The 19,534-nt window shown below is 41.6% G+C and overlaps 2 protein-coding genes across 3 annotated transcripts; one reads left to right on the plus strand and one right to left on the minus strand.

The window, feature by feature from the left end:
- Window positions 1-2,997: 2,997 nt before the first annotated feature.
- LOC114564703 (uncharacterized) lies at window positions 2,998-5,552 on the minus strand. Its single transcript, XM_028592217.1, has 2 exons — window positions 5,507-5,552; window positions 2,998-3,914 (listed from the first exon to the last, which is right to left on the minus strand). The coding sequence occupies exons 1-2, from the start codon at window positions 5,528-5,530 to the stop codon at window positions 3,054-3,056; spliced, it is 885 nt and encodes a 294-aa protein (XP_028448018.1). The 5' UTR covers window positions 5,531-5,552; the 3' UTR covers window positions 2,998-3,053.
- Window positions 4,505-19,451, plus strand: LOC114564701 (amyloid-beta A4 protein). 2 transcript variants are annotated; one of them, XM_028592211.1, is made up of 18 exons: window positions 4,505-4,761; window positions 7,357-7,524; window positions 7,653-7,782; window positions 7,890-8,002; window positions 10,406-10,596; window positions 10,691-10,947; window positions 11,106-11,273; window positions 12,824-12,957; window positions 13,104-13,178; window positions 13,814-13,972; window positions 14,242-14,370; window positions 14,568-14,667; window positions 15,454-15,521; window positions 16,048-16,183; window positions 16,350-16,403; window positions 16,825-16,916; window positions 17,017-17,163; window positions 17,282-19,451. In XM_028592211.1, the coding sequence occupies exons 1-18, from the start codon at window positions 4,702-4,704 to the stop codon at window positions 17,381-17,383; spliced, it is 2,283 nt and encodes a 760-aa protein (XP_028448012.1). In that variant the 5' UTR covers window positions 4,505-4,701; the 3' UTR covers window positions 17,384-19,451. The 2 variants fall into 2 exon arrangements, with proteins under 2 accessions (XP_028448012.1, XP_028448013.1); XM_028592212.1 differs by lacking the exon at window positions 11,106-11,273 and having other exon boundaries at window positions 4,506-4,761.
- The last annotated feature ends 83 nt before the right edge of the window (window positions 19,452-19,534 follow it).

Consider the following 19,534-nt stretch of genomic DNA (forward strand, 5'->3'; position numbering starts at 1 on the left):
TGTCAAGTAACGAAGTACAAATACTTCGTTACCTTACTTAAGTAGAAATTTTGGGTATCTATACTTTACTGGAGTAATTATTTTACAGCATACTTTTTACTTCTACTCCTTACATTTTCACGCAATTATCTGTACTTTCTACTCCCTACATTTTAAAAATAGCCTCGTTACTCATATTTCAGTTCGGCTTGTTTTCATTCCAGCTCGTCAGTCATCGTTCAAAAAAACACACACACAAAAACCCTATCCAAATCGCTCCATCCGGAGAGAGTGAATGTGATTGTAGTTGGCTGAGAAGTATAGCTATTCCGACACCCTATTGGTTTGTACGCGATCCATAACACCTGTACAGACCCGGTGCTAATACGCCACCGGTGCCTTGACGACCGTTATCTACCGGACCGAATAGCAACACGGATTTCGGTGCCTTAGGTGCCTGCGCGATGCTCCGAAAACGGACGTTAGAGGGAACTGAACATCGCCGCACGGGACGCTAGTCAACACTACAGTTGGAAGCAGGTTAGCCTAGCGTTAGCTAGAAGATGGAGTAAACATGATAAAATGCTGAGAGCTAAACGGTGTAAAAGTGTGTCTATGCTTCACTGGAGAGGAGTCTAACACCAGCCTGTAGCTGCCGTTGTCTGAAAAACACAGAAGAGATGTAGCCTACGTGTCACCTTTTTCAGCCCTTCTGAGTTTGCAGGTATGATTTTAATATACTGTAACATTATTATAGTCATATGATTTTGTCCCCGCGTTTTAGAGTTAAGCTGTTGTCCTTAATGGCATTTCCCCTTACATCAGGGTCTTGAACGTTTTTAAGCCAAGGACCCTTTAACTTAAAGTGAGATGTAGCAGGGACCCCTACTACATATTGTATGAAATTAAGTTGCATATTAAACTGGGCCTACAATAACTGTTAGGGTAACCTAAAGCCTTCTTACATACCTTTTTTCATAAGCTATTCAAATATTAATTGTTGGCATGATTTTATAAATCATATTTTAATGTTACATATGTGGCACAGTAAATCTAGGATTAACTGTATCTGTGGGCTGATATCTTAGTGACTACCTTACCTATAGGCCAGTAAGCCTATCATCAGTGGGAATTTATATTTGCTAATAATATGTTGGAATTATGTTAAGGCATTTTATCTTAATTTTTTTTTAAAGACTCAAAAATGTACAATAATTTGGAGGGCCCCTGCAATGACTTTGAGGACCCCTGTTGAAGATCTCTGCCTTACATTACTTTTACTTTTATACTTTAAGTAGTTTTGAAACCAGTACTTTTACACTTTTACTTAAGTAAAAAGCTTGAGTTGATACTTCAACTTCTACAAAAGTCTTTTCAAACCCTAGTATCTATACTTCTACTTGAGTAATGAATGTGAATACTTTTGACACCTCTGGAAAGGATCAATTCTGATCCTGGTTAAAAAGAAGACAAACTTGCAAAAAGAAGAGAAAGGTATAATTTGTTTTTATTATTTATAATAATGATTGATTAGCCTGTGGAGATGATTCCTCTGAACCTGCATGCACACTCCACAGCAATGCTATAGTATTATAATTGTTTTATTATAGCAACAATAAGATACTTCACGTGATAGCTTCCATGAACATGCAGCTCATTATTTGACAATTTAAACATTTGTTCCAAAAAAAAATGAGGGGCTCAATTTGTTACCATTACTATAATTACTATCATTAACAATACACGTTTATGTAAATGTTTGTTGCCATACAATTTTGTAATGTTGCTTCAATGTTGTAATTTTTGCAATTATTTCTGTGTATTGTCTTAAATATTCAGGATGTAATTCGGTATAATCAGCCTTGGGCATTCGGTAAAACCGATATAGTAAATATTTGAATTAAATAATATTGTTTAAAAGGAACTAACTTACAACCATCATTCATTACAGCAAGGTGTTCTTTCTGCTGGGCTTTTGGCCTGTCGCACCTCCAACGGTGCCTGTGGTGGACTATGCATGGCAGGGGCGTCCTCTTCCCTGAGGCAGGCCTAAACCTAACCGCATACCGCAAGGTTTTGCTGCAGGGTCTTCAGCTGGGGACCACCGCTCATTGACGTTTCGCCCCTTAGCCCAGAACATCTCCTGGTGGCGTGGCAGTGAACAGGGACGTCTTCCTGACACCCCCTGCAGCAAAACCTAATTAGATGTTACTCCCCAAGTCTTGTCTCGTCGTTTCAGCCGGAGCCATTGGCTTGCTTTCTCCGCTTCCTCCGAGAGCTCTTTGGTGGATCTGCTCAGTGTGGCTCCACGTAGTCCCAGGTCCTTGAGCAGACGTGATGTTGATCTGCCCACAAAGCCTCTGGCTCCCACCTCCACCGGGTACAGCCTCACACTCCATCCACTTTCTCTGCACTCTGCGACCAGATCTGCATACTTTGCCTTCTTTCTCTCGTAGGCTGCTTCCAGACCCTCCGGCCATGGCACTGTCAGCTCGATCAGTATTGCTGACTTCACAGCTGCAGACCACAGCACCACGTCGGGTCTTAAGGTGGTGCTGCATATCTCCTGTGGGAACTGGAGCTGCTTAACCAGATCCACTTCCATCTTCCACACTGCCCCTGATGTTAATAGCTTGGCGGGTGGTCTCTTGCTGGTATGCCTTGCAGGTTCCCCCTGCCTAAGGAAGTGGATCCTGCATCGGCTCTCTGATGGTCTCTGGATGTTTGCTTCCTGCCGTCTTTTCTCCAGCACTTCTGCCAGCTTCCTGAGCACTTAGTCGTGCCGCCATCTAAGCCGACCCTGTGTCATTGCTGTTTTACAGCATGACAGAACATGCTGGAGTGAGGCATTGATGGTTCCGCAGAGGTCACGGGATTGCTCTGTTCCAAGCCACTGATGGAGGTTTTTAGGGCTCGGGAGGGTGTCGTACGTTGCCCTAATAAGGAAACTGAGCCGAGCCTGTGGCAGTTTCCAGAACTCTGCCCAGCTGATTGCTCGGCTCGCGACACCCTCCCAAGTTGTCCACCCCCCCTGCTGCCCCTGTGCCACAGACCTCATTCTGAGCTCTTCCTGCTCAATCCTGGTGACCTCTGCGACAACAAGATCCTTCCTCTCCTTCCTGCTTGCCTTTGACCATAGGATGGGTGGATCGTTCCATCCGTGTCTGTACCATGCCCACAACTTGTTGATGTTTCAGTCTTCCCATCACTTTCTGCACCTCCTCCTTGGCCCTCCACTTCCTTCCAGTCTCAACTCTGGCGTTTGCATCAACCACAGCCCTGTCGGAGGAGTCCCTTAACTCCATCACCAGCCTTTCCTTCTCCTGCTTGTAGCCCAAGGTGATGGATTTCAGGGGTAGCTGGAGTGAATTCCATCCATACAGGCCAGCAGCTGAGAAGCACCGTGGTAGGCCGAGCCATCTGCGGATGAAGGAGTTGGCTTTTGCCATTCGGCTTACGGCTGATGAGGTGACTTCGCACAGCTTCAGAGGCCACATCACCCTTGGGTACAAGGTGAAATGATAACACCACACCTTATACTTTCCAGGTAGCTGGCTTGCGTCGATCTTGGACAGGCCTTCTGAAAGCTGTCGGAGGATGATTTTCCCCATATCCTTGTCGGAGAGACCAGATGTATAAAGTCTTCCCAGGCTTCGGATGGGCTGATCCACGATGCGGGGGATGTCTTCCCCACTGATTGTGAAGGTGTCAGTTCTCTCTCCCTTTCGCAATGAGAGGCTCCTTGACTTTTGTGACTTGAACTTCATCCTGGCCCAGGTGATAAGCTCATCCAGCCTCTTGAGCAGCCTAGATGTGCATGGGGCAGTTCGTAGCAGGCAGGTGATGTCGTCCATATAGCTCCTTAGGGGCGGGAGCCTCTGGCCTGCAGGCAGCCGGACCCCACCCACCACCTGCCTTGCCCCGATCAGGATGACCTGCATTCGGGCATTCGGTAAAACCGATATAGTAAATATTTGAATTAAATAATATTGTTTAAAAGGAACTAACTTACAATAATATAAATATATAAAGCAGATTACATTTTTTTCTACATTTCACCTTTTTTTATTTCCATGTGCAATGCTTTACTTGAATATGTTGGAGGTTTAAGTGTACAATGAAATTATTACATTTATGAGATCAGTATTGTTATTTCATATTTGTTCTGTGTTGCACACTATATACTATCTCAACATCAATGTAAAATCAGGTTTGTTCATGAATAATGAACTGCAAATTAATTTAAAAAAAATTCCAACTTACAGCAGGTGACACAAATAATTTTAAATGTACTAAACCGAATGACTTTTTTGGTGGCCAATTTCTTTCCGTATTGTAAAAAACGACAAAAGCAGTTTTAATTTATTGCATAAACCACATAATCTCATTGTTAACACTTAGAAAAACAAAATGAATCATATAATAAACCATATTCGTCAATGACTGACACACACACACACACGCACACACACTCACACACACACACACACACGCACACACGCACACACACACACACACACACACACACACACACACGCCCCCCCCACTCCCAAACCAAACACATCCAGCCTCTCACAGTCAGGAGCTAAACAGGGAGGGATCACAGGGATTCGGGACACTTCATCCGCTGTTGTCGACACGTATGTCCACCTGCGTTGACATTTTTATTTTTAACGGACAATTCGTGAACATAACAGGGGTGCTTGATACTGGGAGGACGGCATGGGAGAGCTCACGGCGTTTCTGCTGTTACTGGTGGCGACCTTGACGCTTTCATCCGAGGTGAGTAACGTTACAACGGAGAAATTAGGCTGTGTGAGTCGGTGAGCCGCTCATCTGTGGGCCTGTAGCCACAGCTGCCATCAAACCGACCACAGTGCCAACCACCGTGTCTAGCTAAATAAAGACGCAATAAAATAATGGTTAAAATGTAAGTGTAATAGTAACTTAAGGTTAGAACGTTCAACTGATGACATTAAGGCTATGTTACGTTAATAGTTAAAAACCGTTCTGCTACCATAGAAAACATTATAACTGGGCTTTGACGAGGCCCATTCTTCTTTTAAAACAACTAATTCGTTTTCCCTGACAGTTTTGAACATGTATGTGCCCATCAATATTACACGTTCATAGTGTTACGCACATTTATTGCGTAGAATTAGCCAACAAAATCACGTCAGCAGTGCTACCAAGGCCTAACGTTACCGTTAGATGTCAGTGACAGCTTGTCCCTGCCATATTAGACATGTTTTGATTAGTCTGGGGTGTTTCTTTACGCAATTCTGTATATAATAACACTTGTTAGTTGGTTAGTCGCTGTTATCTTTTTATGGATAGTTTGATAGCTAGCTACGTCAAGTCACCTAGCTAACTAGTGAAATGGATAGGGTCTAAAGAGCTAACGCTAGCTTTTTATTAGAAAATGATACGGGATTGGCATGGCAACCGCTAGCGTGGCTAACTTAACATCATATGCAGTCAGTTTAAAACCTTCCTGTCAATACACCAGCTAACGTTATAACGTTACCTGACGTTCCGTTTTGATGTGCATAGCTACTGATACCGACGGATGTTTTTTTTTTTTTAGGAATGCTAATGTGCAGTGTTATTTGGTGCTGCTGCGGCCCACTTGGTCCAGTCCAGCAGCGGTGCAGCTGCAGGATTGTGATATTGCTGAGGAAAATGAAAAAAAAAAGGATGCAGCCTTTTTAGTTTGACACAGGCAAGATGGCGCCTGCAGTTTGCTGCTGTTGCTGGTGCTGTGTAGGACCAGAGATCAATTCACAGCTTAAATTAAGATAGAAACAGGATGAAAGGGTCTACATTGCATTATGCAAATCATTCGATGAATACAGCTGCTTGTTTTATATTCTGTAACACACTTTCTTATAACACTCCCTCCCTGTTATCAACTGGGCGTTGGTTCATGCACCTACTGCTTACTGCTGCAGTTTGTATTTTTCTTTTTTTTTTTAACTGTTTTGGTTCAAGCAGAATGAGCATGATGGAGGTGCAATATGATGCAAGGCACTCAAATAAATAAATGGAATTGCACATGTAAATAAATGATGCATAACAACACATAACATGCCACTGTACTTACTATGCTGTACCGTTTAACTTATTTTATTATTTATTTTACATTTATTTTTATCTTTTATTAATACATTCTTTGTCTGTATGTTTATACTTATATTGTTTATATTCTTTTTTATCCTTCTTATGTTTAGAGAATGTGTGACATGCACCAACAACACCATGACAAATTCCTTGTACGTGTAAAAAACGTGCTTGGCAATAAAGCCCTTTCTGATTCTGATAACAACAATGGCTGATAAGGTGAGAAGAGAGTAGTTTCTAGAGAAAAGAACTCACATGAAGCTATTATTATGCAGATCTTCACAGGAAAACAAAGAATCAAGCCAAAATGAGTCATTTGAAGGCTGGCAACAGATGACTTTGTAGATAGCCAGCTTGCAGCATCAGTCTTTCTGATGTCTGCCAGAAAAATACAAGGCCTAGAAGGCTGCTGGGCATCACCACACAGCTAGCATACGTTGATGTCTTCCATGAGTTCACCTGGTAGATATACGGTAAAGCAAAAGGTTTACTGCAGTTGACAGTAGTCAACAGAGAGGAGGGGGTCATGGGGCTAGTCACAGACAGGTCCAAATGTGCTTCACAGACCAAGAGAGAGGGACAAAGAGGGGCTGAGCAAATCAATGCACTGTGTGCAACTCTATTGACAATGAAATAAGATTTTACCCATTTTAAATAGAAAAAAAAAGAAAATCAACATTTCGCGGTCAATGTTGAAATTGTGGCAAGCTGCCACAAATAAATCAATGTATGGGAAACCTTGCAAAAGAAAAGGTTGTTGGCACCTCATATTCACTCACAGCTGGATTTTAATAGCCTGTGGTTTAATATGTTTCTTTATTCATTGCTATGATAGGCAATATGGTCTTGTCCACACTCCCATTGCACTTTCTTTAATGTGGGAAATGAATAAAACCTCATAAGACAGACTAACAACGGGCACATGTTCTGCCCTGGCTCTCTGGCTTATGGGCTCATAGGGATGAAACAAAGTATCTTGCCTTGCTTAGGCTTAAACCAGTAGTACATTTATTTATTTATATAATAACTTAAATGTGCATTTATGTTATATAGTAATTTAAGAGGCCTTTATCCTTATGATTCAATAATCCCAGTACGGCATGAAGAGACAGATGTATGTGCTGGATTGTATGTGAAAGTATAATAAACTGAGGGGCTGAATATACATAACGTAAGCTGCATCAGAAGATATTAATGGTTAAGTTATACTTTACTAGTTTGGTACCACATTTTCATTGTTGTCCCTTGTCTGTCCAGGTGCCTGCTGATGACTCTGTGGGGTTGCTAACTGAGCCCCAGGTGGCCATGTTCTGCGGGAAGCTCAACATGCATATTAATGTGCAGAGTGGCAAATGGGAGTCGGACCCCTCCGGCACCAAGAGCTGCATCGGCACCAAGGAGGGCATCCTGCAGTACTGCCAAGAGGTATTTAAACATAGTGAGACTGCTATTTAGACAGAGACTGATAGGGACAGTGCGAGAGCAAGCAAGAAGACAGGAAGACTAAGCTAATGTAGTAAGAAAGAACATAAGAATCTCTCACTTTTCTCCAGGTTTACCCAGAGTTGCAAATCACAAATGTTGTGGAGGCCAACCAGCCCGTCAGCATCCAGAACTGGTGCAAGAAAGGCCGCAAGCAGTGCCGCAGTCACACTCACATTGTGGTGCCATACCGCTGCCTGGGTAACCAGTTTTAACGATATGGGTGTATGTTACTGAGCATGTTTCTGTCTAAGGTTGTGAATGGAAATACTGACTACCTGTAATGAGTAAAGGCGTTTATGTTTCAGTTGGGGAGTTTGTGAGTGACGCCCTGCTGGTTCCTGACAAATGTAAGTTCCTGCACCAGGAGCGTATGGACCAGTGTGAGAGCCACCTGCACTGGCACACTGTAGCCAAAGAGGTGAGACAATATCACAGCATTCAATGTTACTGTATGAACTTCATATTGTATGTTATGCTCCCTCTATCATTATATTTGCTAGTGGCTTTTTCTTTCTACTTCTATCTGCTCTTCTGTTGGCTGCTGCTGAATGACTCAGCACTCCCTAATTTCATCCCCCCACCGTTCTACTGTCAACTGTCTCCACCACTTTGTTCCAGTTTGTCGTCGTTCCTTTCTGAGTGTTCATTCGTGTTCAGTCATCCAAGATAATTTTTTTTAAACCTCTATTGTAAAATTAATCTGTGCATTAGAGCTGAATTATGAGTGTGGGGCTGAGTTTCCGTTGTCCGGTAATTACCGGTCATTGACCAAAAAAAAGAAAAAGATAAGGGGCAAAAATTCTAATAGTTTCAGGTCAGAATGATCGGTGGAAATAATTTCCTCTACACAATTTGAATTGTGTTTAAAATAGGCTACAGTGGTTTTCATATCTCTTTTTTCTATTACAACAATGAACAATCATGTTTTCTTTAAAAAATGACTGTAGACTTTAGCGTATGTGATAAAGGGGAAAAAAAACTACATGTTGCATTCTCACTCTGATTGAATGCAGGAATAGACTACTGTAGATTTACAAACTACAAACGGCGACAAGCAAGCGGGAAAGTCAAAGCCCAAGTCATGGCGAAACAGATAAATATTTTGAATTACTTTATAAAACCAAGCGGCGGCCGGTCTAAGGTAAATTATGCCAACAAATTGCCAGCGGGGATGAGTCAGCACCAGCTACAGCCCCTCTCATTAATGTCACAAACGCAAATCGAGATACCATCCCTATGGTGACAGCCCTCCACGGTTACGGAGGCTAGACTTTCTCAACAGCCTGCGTGGTGCTTATTAGGGATTACGGTGAAAGCTATCCAGAGTGGGTCAAACTCGCCTACGTTATTTCCGTCTCCATTGTGTCCGCAGAGAGAGGCTTCTCCCTGCAGAACAGCATCAAAACAGCGCAGCGAAGTCACCTTGGGGAAGGCAGAGGCTTATGCACATCGCGAGTTGCAGAAAGACACTTGTTTATTAACAATTATTTAGATTCAAGTCGGCACCTTTATAATTTTATGAGCCAGTTTGTTTGTACTGTAGTTTGTATTGTTTTATTTCCTCTGCCTAGCAAATGGCCAACATGCCTATTTTAATTCAGATTGGCACAATGTTATGTGCATTGATTTAATTTGTTTGGCCTCTCTGCCTGTAGCGAGTAGCCCACATTTCCTAGCGGAAACACTAGTGTGGGGCTACACTCCTTATCTCTGGTCTTAACCACCTAAGGGATTTTTTTTTTTAAGTGGAAGGCCCAAAGGTCAGAAAATCTGACTCCAATAATCTCTCTAAATTCTAATCCCCAGTGTATTCGTTGATGACCCAAAAGACCAGAAACCTCAAAGAATCACTGAGACGATAGAATAAAGTCAAGTACTTTTACTGAACAGTATTTTAAGTATTTCCAAACGCATGCAGGCCTACATGCGGGCCACACAACTGACACCTCCCCGTGCCTCCCAGTAATGTGCAAATATTCAAAAGTATCAACGCTTTTTATCCACTCCGGCTGTCCTCCTCCGTCCGGCAGGATGTGGGTGTGCGTGTATGGGGGTCTCCATGCCCCCAGTCAGGCCGATGTCTCTTTCCACTCCAGCTAGGGTTAAGACCGACCACTCCTGTCTCATTCTTCCTCTTCCCTTTTTCGTGACCTTTCCTGTGTTCCTGCTTATCTGCGTCTTTAAGCCATGAAGGCGTAAATCAGGGACATTCCTTGAACCACTTCCTCAATGATTAACACAGCTCTTTTGCAATGTGGACAAATATAACTTTAACTACTAATATTCTATAATCATGTCTACAATAATAGAAATATCTCAACAACCACAATAAGCTCTCATATCCTTATGAAATGATTGAATATTGTGTGATTTAGGGCTGGGCAATATATCAATATTATATCGATATCGTGATATGAGACTAGATATCGTCTTATTTATTTTGGATATCGTAATATCGTGATATGACATAAGTGTTGTCTTTTCCTGGTTTTAAAGGCTGCATTACAGTAAAGTGATGTCCTATTCTGAACTTACCAGACTGTTGTAACTATTCTATTATTTGCCTTTTCTCCACTGAGACATTATGTCCACATTACTGATGGTTATTTATCTAAAATATAAGTGTGAAGAGCACCAAGTGTGTCAAAGCACCAATTGTCAACCCTAGAATATCGCCGCAATATCGATATCGAGGTATATGGTCAAGAATATCGTAATATCTGATTTTCTCCCTATCGCCCAGCCCTAGTGTGATTTCATGTTGGTTGTTTATAGCGCTGTAGGAAGTCACCGTTAATGCCTGTTTTTTTATTAAATGTAGTCCTGTGGAGACCGCTCTAAGAATCTCCATGACTACGGGATGCTGCTGCCATGTGGTATTGACCGTTTCCGAGGGGTGGAGTTTGTCTGCTGTCCGGCGGAGGCGGAGCGAGAGTCAGACAGCACAGAGCTAGAAGGGGAGGAGTCAGACGTCTGGTGGGGCGGAGCTGAGACCGAATACTCTGATAACAGGTACCGTCCCTCGCGCACGTTCATCACATATTCATCGAGTCTGATGGACACACACTTGTTGATACATAGACTGAACCGACTGGTCTCTCTGCAGCATGTCGCGCCCGGCAGACACCGAGCCAGTCACCGCTGAGGATGAAGAGGCGGAGACTTTTGAAAGGGATGAAAACGGAGATGGCAATGAAGATGAAGACAACGGCGATGAGGAGGAGGAGGAGGAGGAGGAGGACGACGACGACGAGGAAGACAACGACGTGACCAATGAACGGGATAGCGATGAGCACAACGCTAATATCGCCATGACAACCACCACCACCACCACCACTGAATCAGTTGAGGAAGTCGTTCGAGGTAAGACATTGAGCAAATACAAACCTTTTGTCTACATGTATTCATTTATTGGTTGTTTTTCATTGTGTGTTGTTTTGTTGATTACGTAACAAGCTCCCAGTCTGCATTCTTTTTTATTTGATATTTAATTTGCGTTTGCCTGTGTGTACATGTCTCAGCCGTTTGTTGGGCTCGTGCTGAGTCAGGCCCATGTCATGCCATGCTGGAGCGCTGGTACTTCGTGCCTGAGAAGGGCCGCTGTGTTCCCTTCTTGTTTGGGGGCTGTGGGGGCAACAGGAATAACTTTGGCTCGGAGGAGTACTGCCTAGCTGTCTGCGGCAGCTCGTGTAAGTCCCAGGATCGGAGCCGTCTAAACCCTGAAGTGTCCACACAAGTCTGATTCCTGTCCTCAGACTGCTGCAGATTGTCTTTTTGTGTCATTAACTTCCTCTGCCTCTCCCTGTCCTGAGTGTCTGATGGCTCTTAAACACTTGGAGCACTGACAAGTGGATTAGGTTGCTCGTCTTCTAGTCTTTTGTTGAGTATTATAGGATTATTTTCTCAGCAAGATAAAACATGGTCATGAAAACCTCCGTCTCCCTGGTATAACATATTTTTTTGTGTACTTTTCACAGAAAGCAAAGAAAATATCTTTAAATTTGTTTAATGTGTCACAAATGTATAGTTTCATTGTTTGAAAGTGCTCCGTAATTTCCTAACACATCTGGGCACTATAGTTGTTAGCTTATGTTATTTTAAGAGTAAATAAAGGCATCTCTTGGGGACCACACATTTGGTTCTCTAGTTAGTATTTAGAGCCTGTCAGCCAGTACGATGAATGTAGGATTTAATTAAAAAAACCAAGTTACAGAATCCATGAAACACATCAGCCAGTGCAACAGTGTGGCTCATTGACGTCTTTTTAATAAGGAAGGCCTATGTCAGAGGAATACACAGACTACACAGACAATACTTGCTAGTCGGATGAATTAATTGTTGGCTTTGGTCTTTACATGGGATTTGTTGACAATAAGATAAATATAGAATATCACCTGCTATTTTACATGAAGAGTCAGTAGTTTAGCTGATAACGTTTGAACATGGTAGTGTCCCTTTTGGAAAGCAGCTATGACACTCTAGTAGTTATTCACTTCAAAATCATTTAATTACTTATTTCATTATTTTCTAACCAATAACACTAACTGATACGGCTTGTGGACGAGGCAGCGTAAATACTCAACCCTGAATGTCAGTGTGCGTCTGCATGCATTTCTACACACGTGTGTTTGCATGCATTGCAGTTGTAAGTTCTTGTTTCTGCTGCTGCAGCTCTGTAGTAGTCTGATCTGGCAGTTGTGGGTCTCTAACAATGTAATAAACATGTCCTAACCAGCTGACTGTTGCAGCATGTTGAACGCCTGTGCGTGCGTGTATGTGCGTGTGTGTGAGAGAATGGGGGAGGGTGTTGTTAATGGGTTGATTTGCTGTTTCCACCCATACACCAGTGGTGCAGCGCCTGCCCTCATCCTGACTCTGCACTTTTCATCTTATCTCTAGGCTCCCAGAATAAATAAATATGTACACACAACACTTGTACTGGGAAACTAATCCACCTTTGTCCCTTGATAATCTTTGTGTCTTTAATACCATTATTTGTGTTTGTATTGTAACATATCGTATGTTTTACCTGCTGTATGTTAAATTTCATGGATGTCTATGTGGCTGAAACCCTGTGTAATGTTGCCTCCGTAGACTGCATCGTGTGTTTCAGATGTGTTTAGTGTTTTATTTTCTCCATTTACCTTTTCATGCATCCTCTTTAATTGTTCTCTTATAACCCTCTGAGTGTTTTCCCCCCTGCCCTGTGTTTGATTCCTGCCTCTATGTTCTTCTCCAGTGCCCACCATGGCCCCCAGTCCTCCGGACGCCGTGGATCAGTACCTCGAATCTCCCGGGGACGACCACGAACACTCTGACTTCCAGAAGGCCAAGGAAAGCCTGGAGGCCAAACACCGGGAAAAGATGTCCCAGGTATGTTTGTGTGTCAAGTTTAACATCCAAAACATTTCTGTCTGGAAATATTGCCCTATCAAGGTGTCCAAATGTCTCACGAGACAAAGCTGGAATCTGCTGGTCTGTAATGCTTTTGTCCCTGACGTCACACCCTTTATGTCCAGGTGATGAGGGAGTGGGAAGAGGCAGAGAGGCAGACCAAGAACCTTCCTCGTGCTGACAAGAAGGCTGTCATCCAGGTAGGACACGCATCACAGCTTCTTCTGTATTTCTGTAAATTGTATACCATAGTTTTTATGTACATTTTTGAGTTCCATTATCTTGGATTTTGCCAAAATATACTTATTACTTAATCACTTTTAATTGGCTAAATTTAAAAATACAAAAAAAGAGTGATTTTTGATATATAAACACTTTTTTTCTGCCATATAGTTGACTTGAATTGAACGATGGATACAGGATAATTTTTATTTTATAGTATTTTTAATTTAATCATTTAACTTGATCACCACAAAAACAAGATTCAAATCTAAAAGGAAAAAAAAACTGCCTTTTTAATTTCTGATCACATTTTAAAAGAAAAACTGTAAAAAAAATCTACTTACCATTTATGTAAGAACAACATGTGCAACTTCATAAAGAAAGAAAAGTAAAAAGTAAAACCAAAAAACAAAATGTGCCACTTTTGTATTAAAGTATCAAAATTGTTTTAGTAGCATGATTGCTCATGGTAAATGTGTATTTCTGAAAACGTTTCTATGTGCAGCCCACAGAGTGTGGTAAAGGACTCTAATAAAACTATAACCATACCTGTTGGTATTTATAATCGATATATAGTAAAAATGGGTTATTGCTAAATGTACCATATTTGCAGCACTTCCAGGAGAAGGTGGAGGCTCTGGAGTGGGAGGCAGCAGGAGAGAGGCAGCAGCTGGTGGAAACCCACATGGCTCGGGTGGAAGCTCTGCTCAACAGCCGCAGACGCCTGGCTCTGGAAAATTACCTTAGTTCCCTACAGGCCAACCCTCCACAGGTACACACACACACACACACACACACACACACACACACACACACACACACACACACACACACACACACACACACACACACACACACACACACACACACACACACACACACACAACTTTTCAACAGAAGCAGATCTGTTACAAGAAGTCATGGGTGTGTTCACAGTCAATGGGAGAGTTTCGAGAGTAACAAGAGCTGTTTTGACTAAAAACAACACATCATGTATGTTTTCATAATCGCACTAACCCCTTACAACACTGCCCCCTCCAGGCTCGTCAGGTGTTGAGCCTGCTGAAGAAGTACGTCCGTGCAGAGCAGAAGGACAGGCAGCACACGCTGAAACATTACGAACATGTCCGCACGGTCGATCCCAAAAAGGCTGCACAGATCCGACCTCAGGTACTCCACCTCGTTTACATACAGGCAAAACCCCTTTAGCTGTACCAAACCTGTAATGTGAAAAAAAGGATTTTAAATGCTTGTTTTGTTAAATTCTCAGCATGGCCTAAAATAAAATGATAAGTTCTTGCAGGTTTTAAGAAATTATGATTTCATATTTAAACTGGAACTTCTTTACTTTCTTCTGACCTTTTTAGGTTTTGACCCACCTACGTGTGATCGACGAGAGGATGAATCAGTCTGTCGGTCTGCTCTACAAAGTGCCCAGTGTGGCAATTGAGATCCAAAACCAAGTCTGTAAGTGTCGGCTTTTGTATTTCTTACCAACAGTATGATGTTTTTTTACTGTCTGGGTATGAGGTTTCACTATTTATCAAATGCTATTTAAGATTACAGTGTCATAAAAAATACTATTTAAAAATCAATTTCTCCTTATAAGGGATCACCTTTTAAACAAAATGCACTAAAGGTTGTATTTTTGTGAAATAGTAACTAGAAATCTTCACATCATAAAGCAATTCCCTTTATTATAATTTCTATTTTCTTGAATGCAAATAACTAGATCCCATTCAGTGATAACGCATGTTTGTTTACAATCACTTCCGGGTAGAAAACCCCTGGGGTCCCGTAACTGAACGGCACTGAGCAAATGGGGACGAGGAACAACTGGATATACTCTCATCTTATTCCTTATCTGTTGAGCACGATATGATCAGCAGACTAAGCGAAAATAAATATGAAAATAAATAAACATTAAAATAATGGTTGGTAGCAGCCCTCGTCAGTATGCTGTATGTGTGTTTTATATTTGTTGTGTTCATTTTAAGAATTCTCAGATTAACCAACCTAAATATTACCACCAGCCTTAACATACAGACTTCATTAAGCAGCCCCACCTATGAGCCACACACAACCTCTAGTACTGCTGAGTGAGGATGAAAACCAGTTTAACAGCATGAAGTCCAGTGATGGATGGTATCTCTACTGTTAGTTTGTCTTCAGTAATCAGGACACTGGACACCACCATCTATCATCATGCTGTGTCTCCCTCTCTCACACTCTCTTTCTCCTTTTTCTTTCTAGCTGTGATAATGCAGAGAGTTCAGTCTGAGCTGTCTCAGCAAGTCTCTTCCCTGCAGAGCGATGGGCGGGTGAGTCGAGTAGCACCCACTCACAGATGTATGAAGTCTTTACTGTATAAACTGCACTGTCTCTCTGAATAGAATCACCTCTGCCCTATGTGGAACGAGACAGGGCGGCACACAGAGTGGCTGTGTGCACACAGAAACTTGGGTGTAGTCTTGGTACAGGAATGAAATGCAGAAAGTAACAAAAGGCAGAAAAATACTTTTTTTTAAATAGCTCAGCTGATCACAGATAGTGGCGACTGTAATCGAGTACTGTAAATGAATAGGAATGAAGAAATCAAACATGATCTCCCAGGAGGATACTGTATCTAAAAAATATTTAGACTGTTAGATCACAGTTTTAGGGATGATTAATTTTCCGCTTTGTGTATTGGGCACATTACATCAGCAACTTGAAGTCCTGCGGGGTGTCAGACATTTCACGTTTTAGCAGATAATCATCGGGAGTAGATGACATTGTCAAAGAAAGTTTTCCCCACAGTCCCACACCGTTATGTCCATTTTAATTAATGTTCCTCTGTGTTTGCAGGTGGACGGCAGGGTGAGTTACGGTAACGACGCTCTGATGCCTGATCAGGCCTACAGCTCTGCTCCTATGGACGCTGGGCTGGACGGACTGGGCATCCATCCTGAGAGCTTCAACCAGGCCAACACAGAGAACCACGGTAACACACACACACACACACACACACACACACACACAGAAAGATACTAGTTTGAAATTCATAAAATGAGAATTAAAAATGACAGGAGCTCAATGAAATCACCACTCAATTTCACTTTGCAATTTGGCATTCAAGCCCCCTTTTTATTTGAATAATTTTTCTGCAGTTGAGCCTGTTGATGCTCGTCCAATTCCAGACAGAGGACTCACCACGCGACCTGGTGAGTGTATGTTTGTGTGTATTTCTGAGTCCAGTATGGCTGCGAGGAAGTGCTTCACACATGACTGGAGGATTAATCAATATTACCTTTGATCATGTCTGCATGTAATTGTTTATTAGCATAGTCCTCGCACAAGGATAACACGTTAAAAATGTACCAAAATCTGTCAACATGAGATCTTAAAAGTTGCAAACAAACAAAAGTTGTTTACATTCAGTGTTACTCCCCAAAATGCAGTGTCTTTAAGATCTAATAACCAAGTAAATACCCTATTAATATCATGATAAGGCTGTGATTATTATTGCAGTATTACTTTTGACCATTTAATTTTGTTTAATTTATGTAGGACAAACAAATGCTATTTCACTACTCTTTATACATGTATTTTTATTAAATATCCTGTCTGTGTATTTTGTTTCAGTATCTGCCCTGAAGCCAGAGGAGATGCCCAAAGTGCGGACGGAGACTGAAGAGGGGCAAAGTGCTGGTTATGAAGTTTACCATCAAAAACTGGTATAAAAAAAGACATCATCATGTCATTTCTTTTTGGTGCAGTGGTGTCTGCACTTTGTGCACATAAATAGCTTCTTTTTTATTTTCTTTTTTATGACAGGTGTTTTTTGCTGAGGATGTGGGGTCCAATAAAGGTGCCATTATTGGACTTATGGTTGGAGGGGTTGTCATAGCAACTGTCATCGTCATTACCTTAGTGATGCTGAGGAAGAAACAATATACTTCCATTCATCACGGTGTAATCGAGGTAAAGAAACCCCCTTTTAAATAGATTAGGTTTTGTGTGAAATGCAGCCACTGTGTTAATTTGTTGTCTATTAAATCTTTTTTTTTTTGCTTCACCAACCCCCTTTATGTGTTGGTAGGTGGATGCAGCAGTGACACCAGAGGAGCGTCATCTGGCCAAGATGCAGCAGAACGGTTACGAGAATCCCACCTACAAATTTTTCGAGCAGATGCAGAACTAAAGAACTGCTCGACATTTTCTCCAGACGTACCCCGACACTCTCACTCGTAGGGTCTGTTCCATTCTGGTCCCTTGCCCTCAGCCCCTAACACCGTCACTTTCTTGCCCTGTTAAAGGCAAAGGTGTGAAGAGTACTACAAAGGCTGATTTTTTTTTTTAACTTGTTTTGAAGGTTAGGAAAAGATCAGTGAAATCTTTGTATCAGTTAATGTCTCAGTCAGGGGTTTGGGCCAAAGGAAAATGACATGGAACAAAGCCTTCTTAATCCCTCGATTGTAAAGAGCCACTTGAGCTCATATTTGCCTGCCATTGATCACACAAGGGTACCCTGTTTCACCTGCACATTTCAGCCAATTACAACAAAAACATCAGTGTTTTTACAGAAAAACCCTGTTGAGGATTTATATCAAGTCTCTGAGACCAGAAACGTGTAAATCCAAGCAGTTTAATTCCCAGTCTCTCCCTCATCGCCCCAACTGTTCCATTTTCCTCAAACTGCTCCACTCACCCCCCCTCTCCGATGACAGCTGTGCTGTGTTTGATGACATAACAGCTCTTAGAGCTGGCGATGGCAGGAGAGGCTCTCAGAGCACCTCCTCGCACAATTAAAGCCCAACTGTTTCAGGTTTGTTTTTCAAAAAAGGAGAAAAAAACTCAGAAAAATAATATGTAATCAACATATGTAAAAGTTGAAGATTATTGAACGTTTTGTTTTCTGATTTTTTTTTTTTTTTATGTGTAATATATTAAGATGGAGATTAGCTGTAAGTATATGTAGTGCATGGCAATGTTGATGACAAATACAGTATACTGTATGTTGAGGTCCTCGGGAGCGGTCCTCTTACTAGATATTTTAGCAGGATTGTACATTTCTAGTGTCTTCTTTGTGATCTTGTGATATGAAGAAGAAAAAGAAAAAAAGAGTATTCAGAACACAGTCTGCTTTGTCACACAGACTTGCTTTAACTGAATCTTGGCTCATTACGCTCATCTCCATGCTTCACTGTTGTGTTAGCTGCATGGGCAAAATGCTCTATATGTACAGTAATCTATGAAGTGTAATAGTATCCGAAAGGAAGAAAATTTTGTTACTGTTTGCGTTCTATGCACTCTGTCATATTGGAAGTCTGATTATTATCACCAAATATTATTGCTGTTAAGCCCCTAATGCCAATTCACCCTGTCGCTGCACACTGGGTTTTTGTTAAAACGAGGAGGTCAAACTTTAGAAAGGATGTTTTCTGAAAGTGTATCATTCCAGATTTATCATTCCCCTCTCTTGATTGTAAATATATATTTGGAAGATCAAAATCTGACTCTGTTGCCCAGTTTCATTATCAAGCTCCACTTCTCAGTTTTTTTCCCCCTTGTTCATGTGTTCATCCGTCATTCCTTCTTAGCTCCATTGGTCCCGTTTACCCTCTCTTTTTGGCCGTGTCAGCAATATTGTACAGCGCAGCTTTTGGGAGTATTTATTTTTTTTTTTTTAAAGACGGGACTTGTTTGGCCCACGAAGATCAAAAGTTTTCTCCTCTTCACACACATTCCTTCACAAGATCTCACATGCACATTCTATTTTTCTACATTTCCTGTCTATACATGTGCAGTGCTTCGGTTTGTCCTGTGGCGGATATTTCTTTGCCAAATCAGTTTTCAAGACTTAACGGTCCTCGTGAGGATGACCACAACTTGCATCGGCATAGACACATTTCCCTCTCCCTTAACTGAGTTATTAACGCCACCTCCAGTAAACATGAATGTGACATGCATATTGGGATTTTATACCATAGAAATACAACACATATCACCTCTCTACACATTATGGCCATGTGTGTAGTGTACAGACACACTAATTAAGCTCTTAATCAGGTCAATGTTTAAAGTTTGTATTGATGATCACTCTGGTTGGCTTTGGAGTCTTGTTATAAATAGTTAAAAATAAAAAGATGCTTTTTTCTTTCTTTCATTGATTCAGTGACCCTCTGTGTAGTTACATGAACCATTTGCTTGGAGTAAGAAAAAGCTTTCTACACTCACTATACCATGAATAAAATTTTGAATGTACATAACTTTGACTTGTTTGTAATTTTGAATCTTTTATGATTTATACAGGACTATAAATATTTACTTTTCAAAGCTTGAAGAATAAAAG

This window comes from Perca flavescens, chromosome 11, assembly GCF_004354835.1.
Source record: "Perca flavescens isolate YP-PL-M2 chromosome 11, PFLA_1.0, whole genome shotgun sequence".
In the NCBI taxonomy this organism is placed as follows: domain Eukaryota; kingdom Metazoa; phylum Chordata; class Actinopteri; order Perciformes; family Percidae; genus Perca; species Perca flavescens.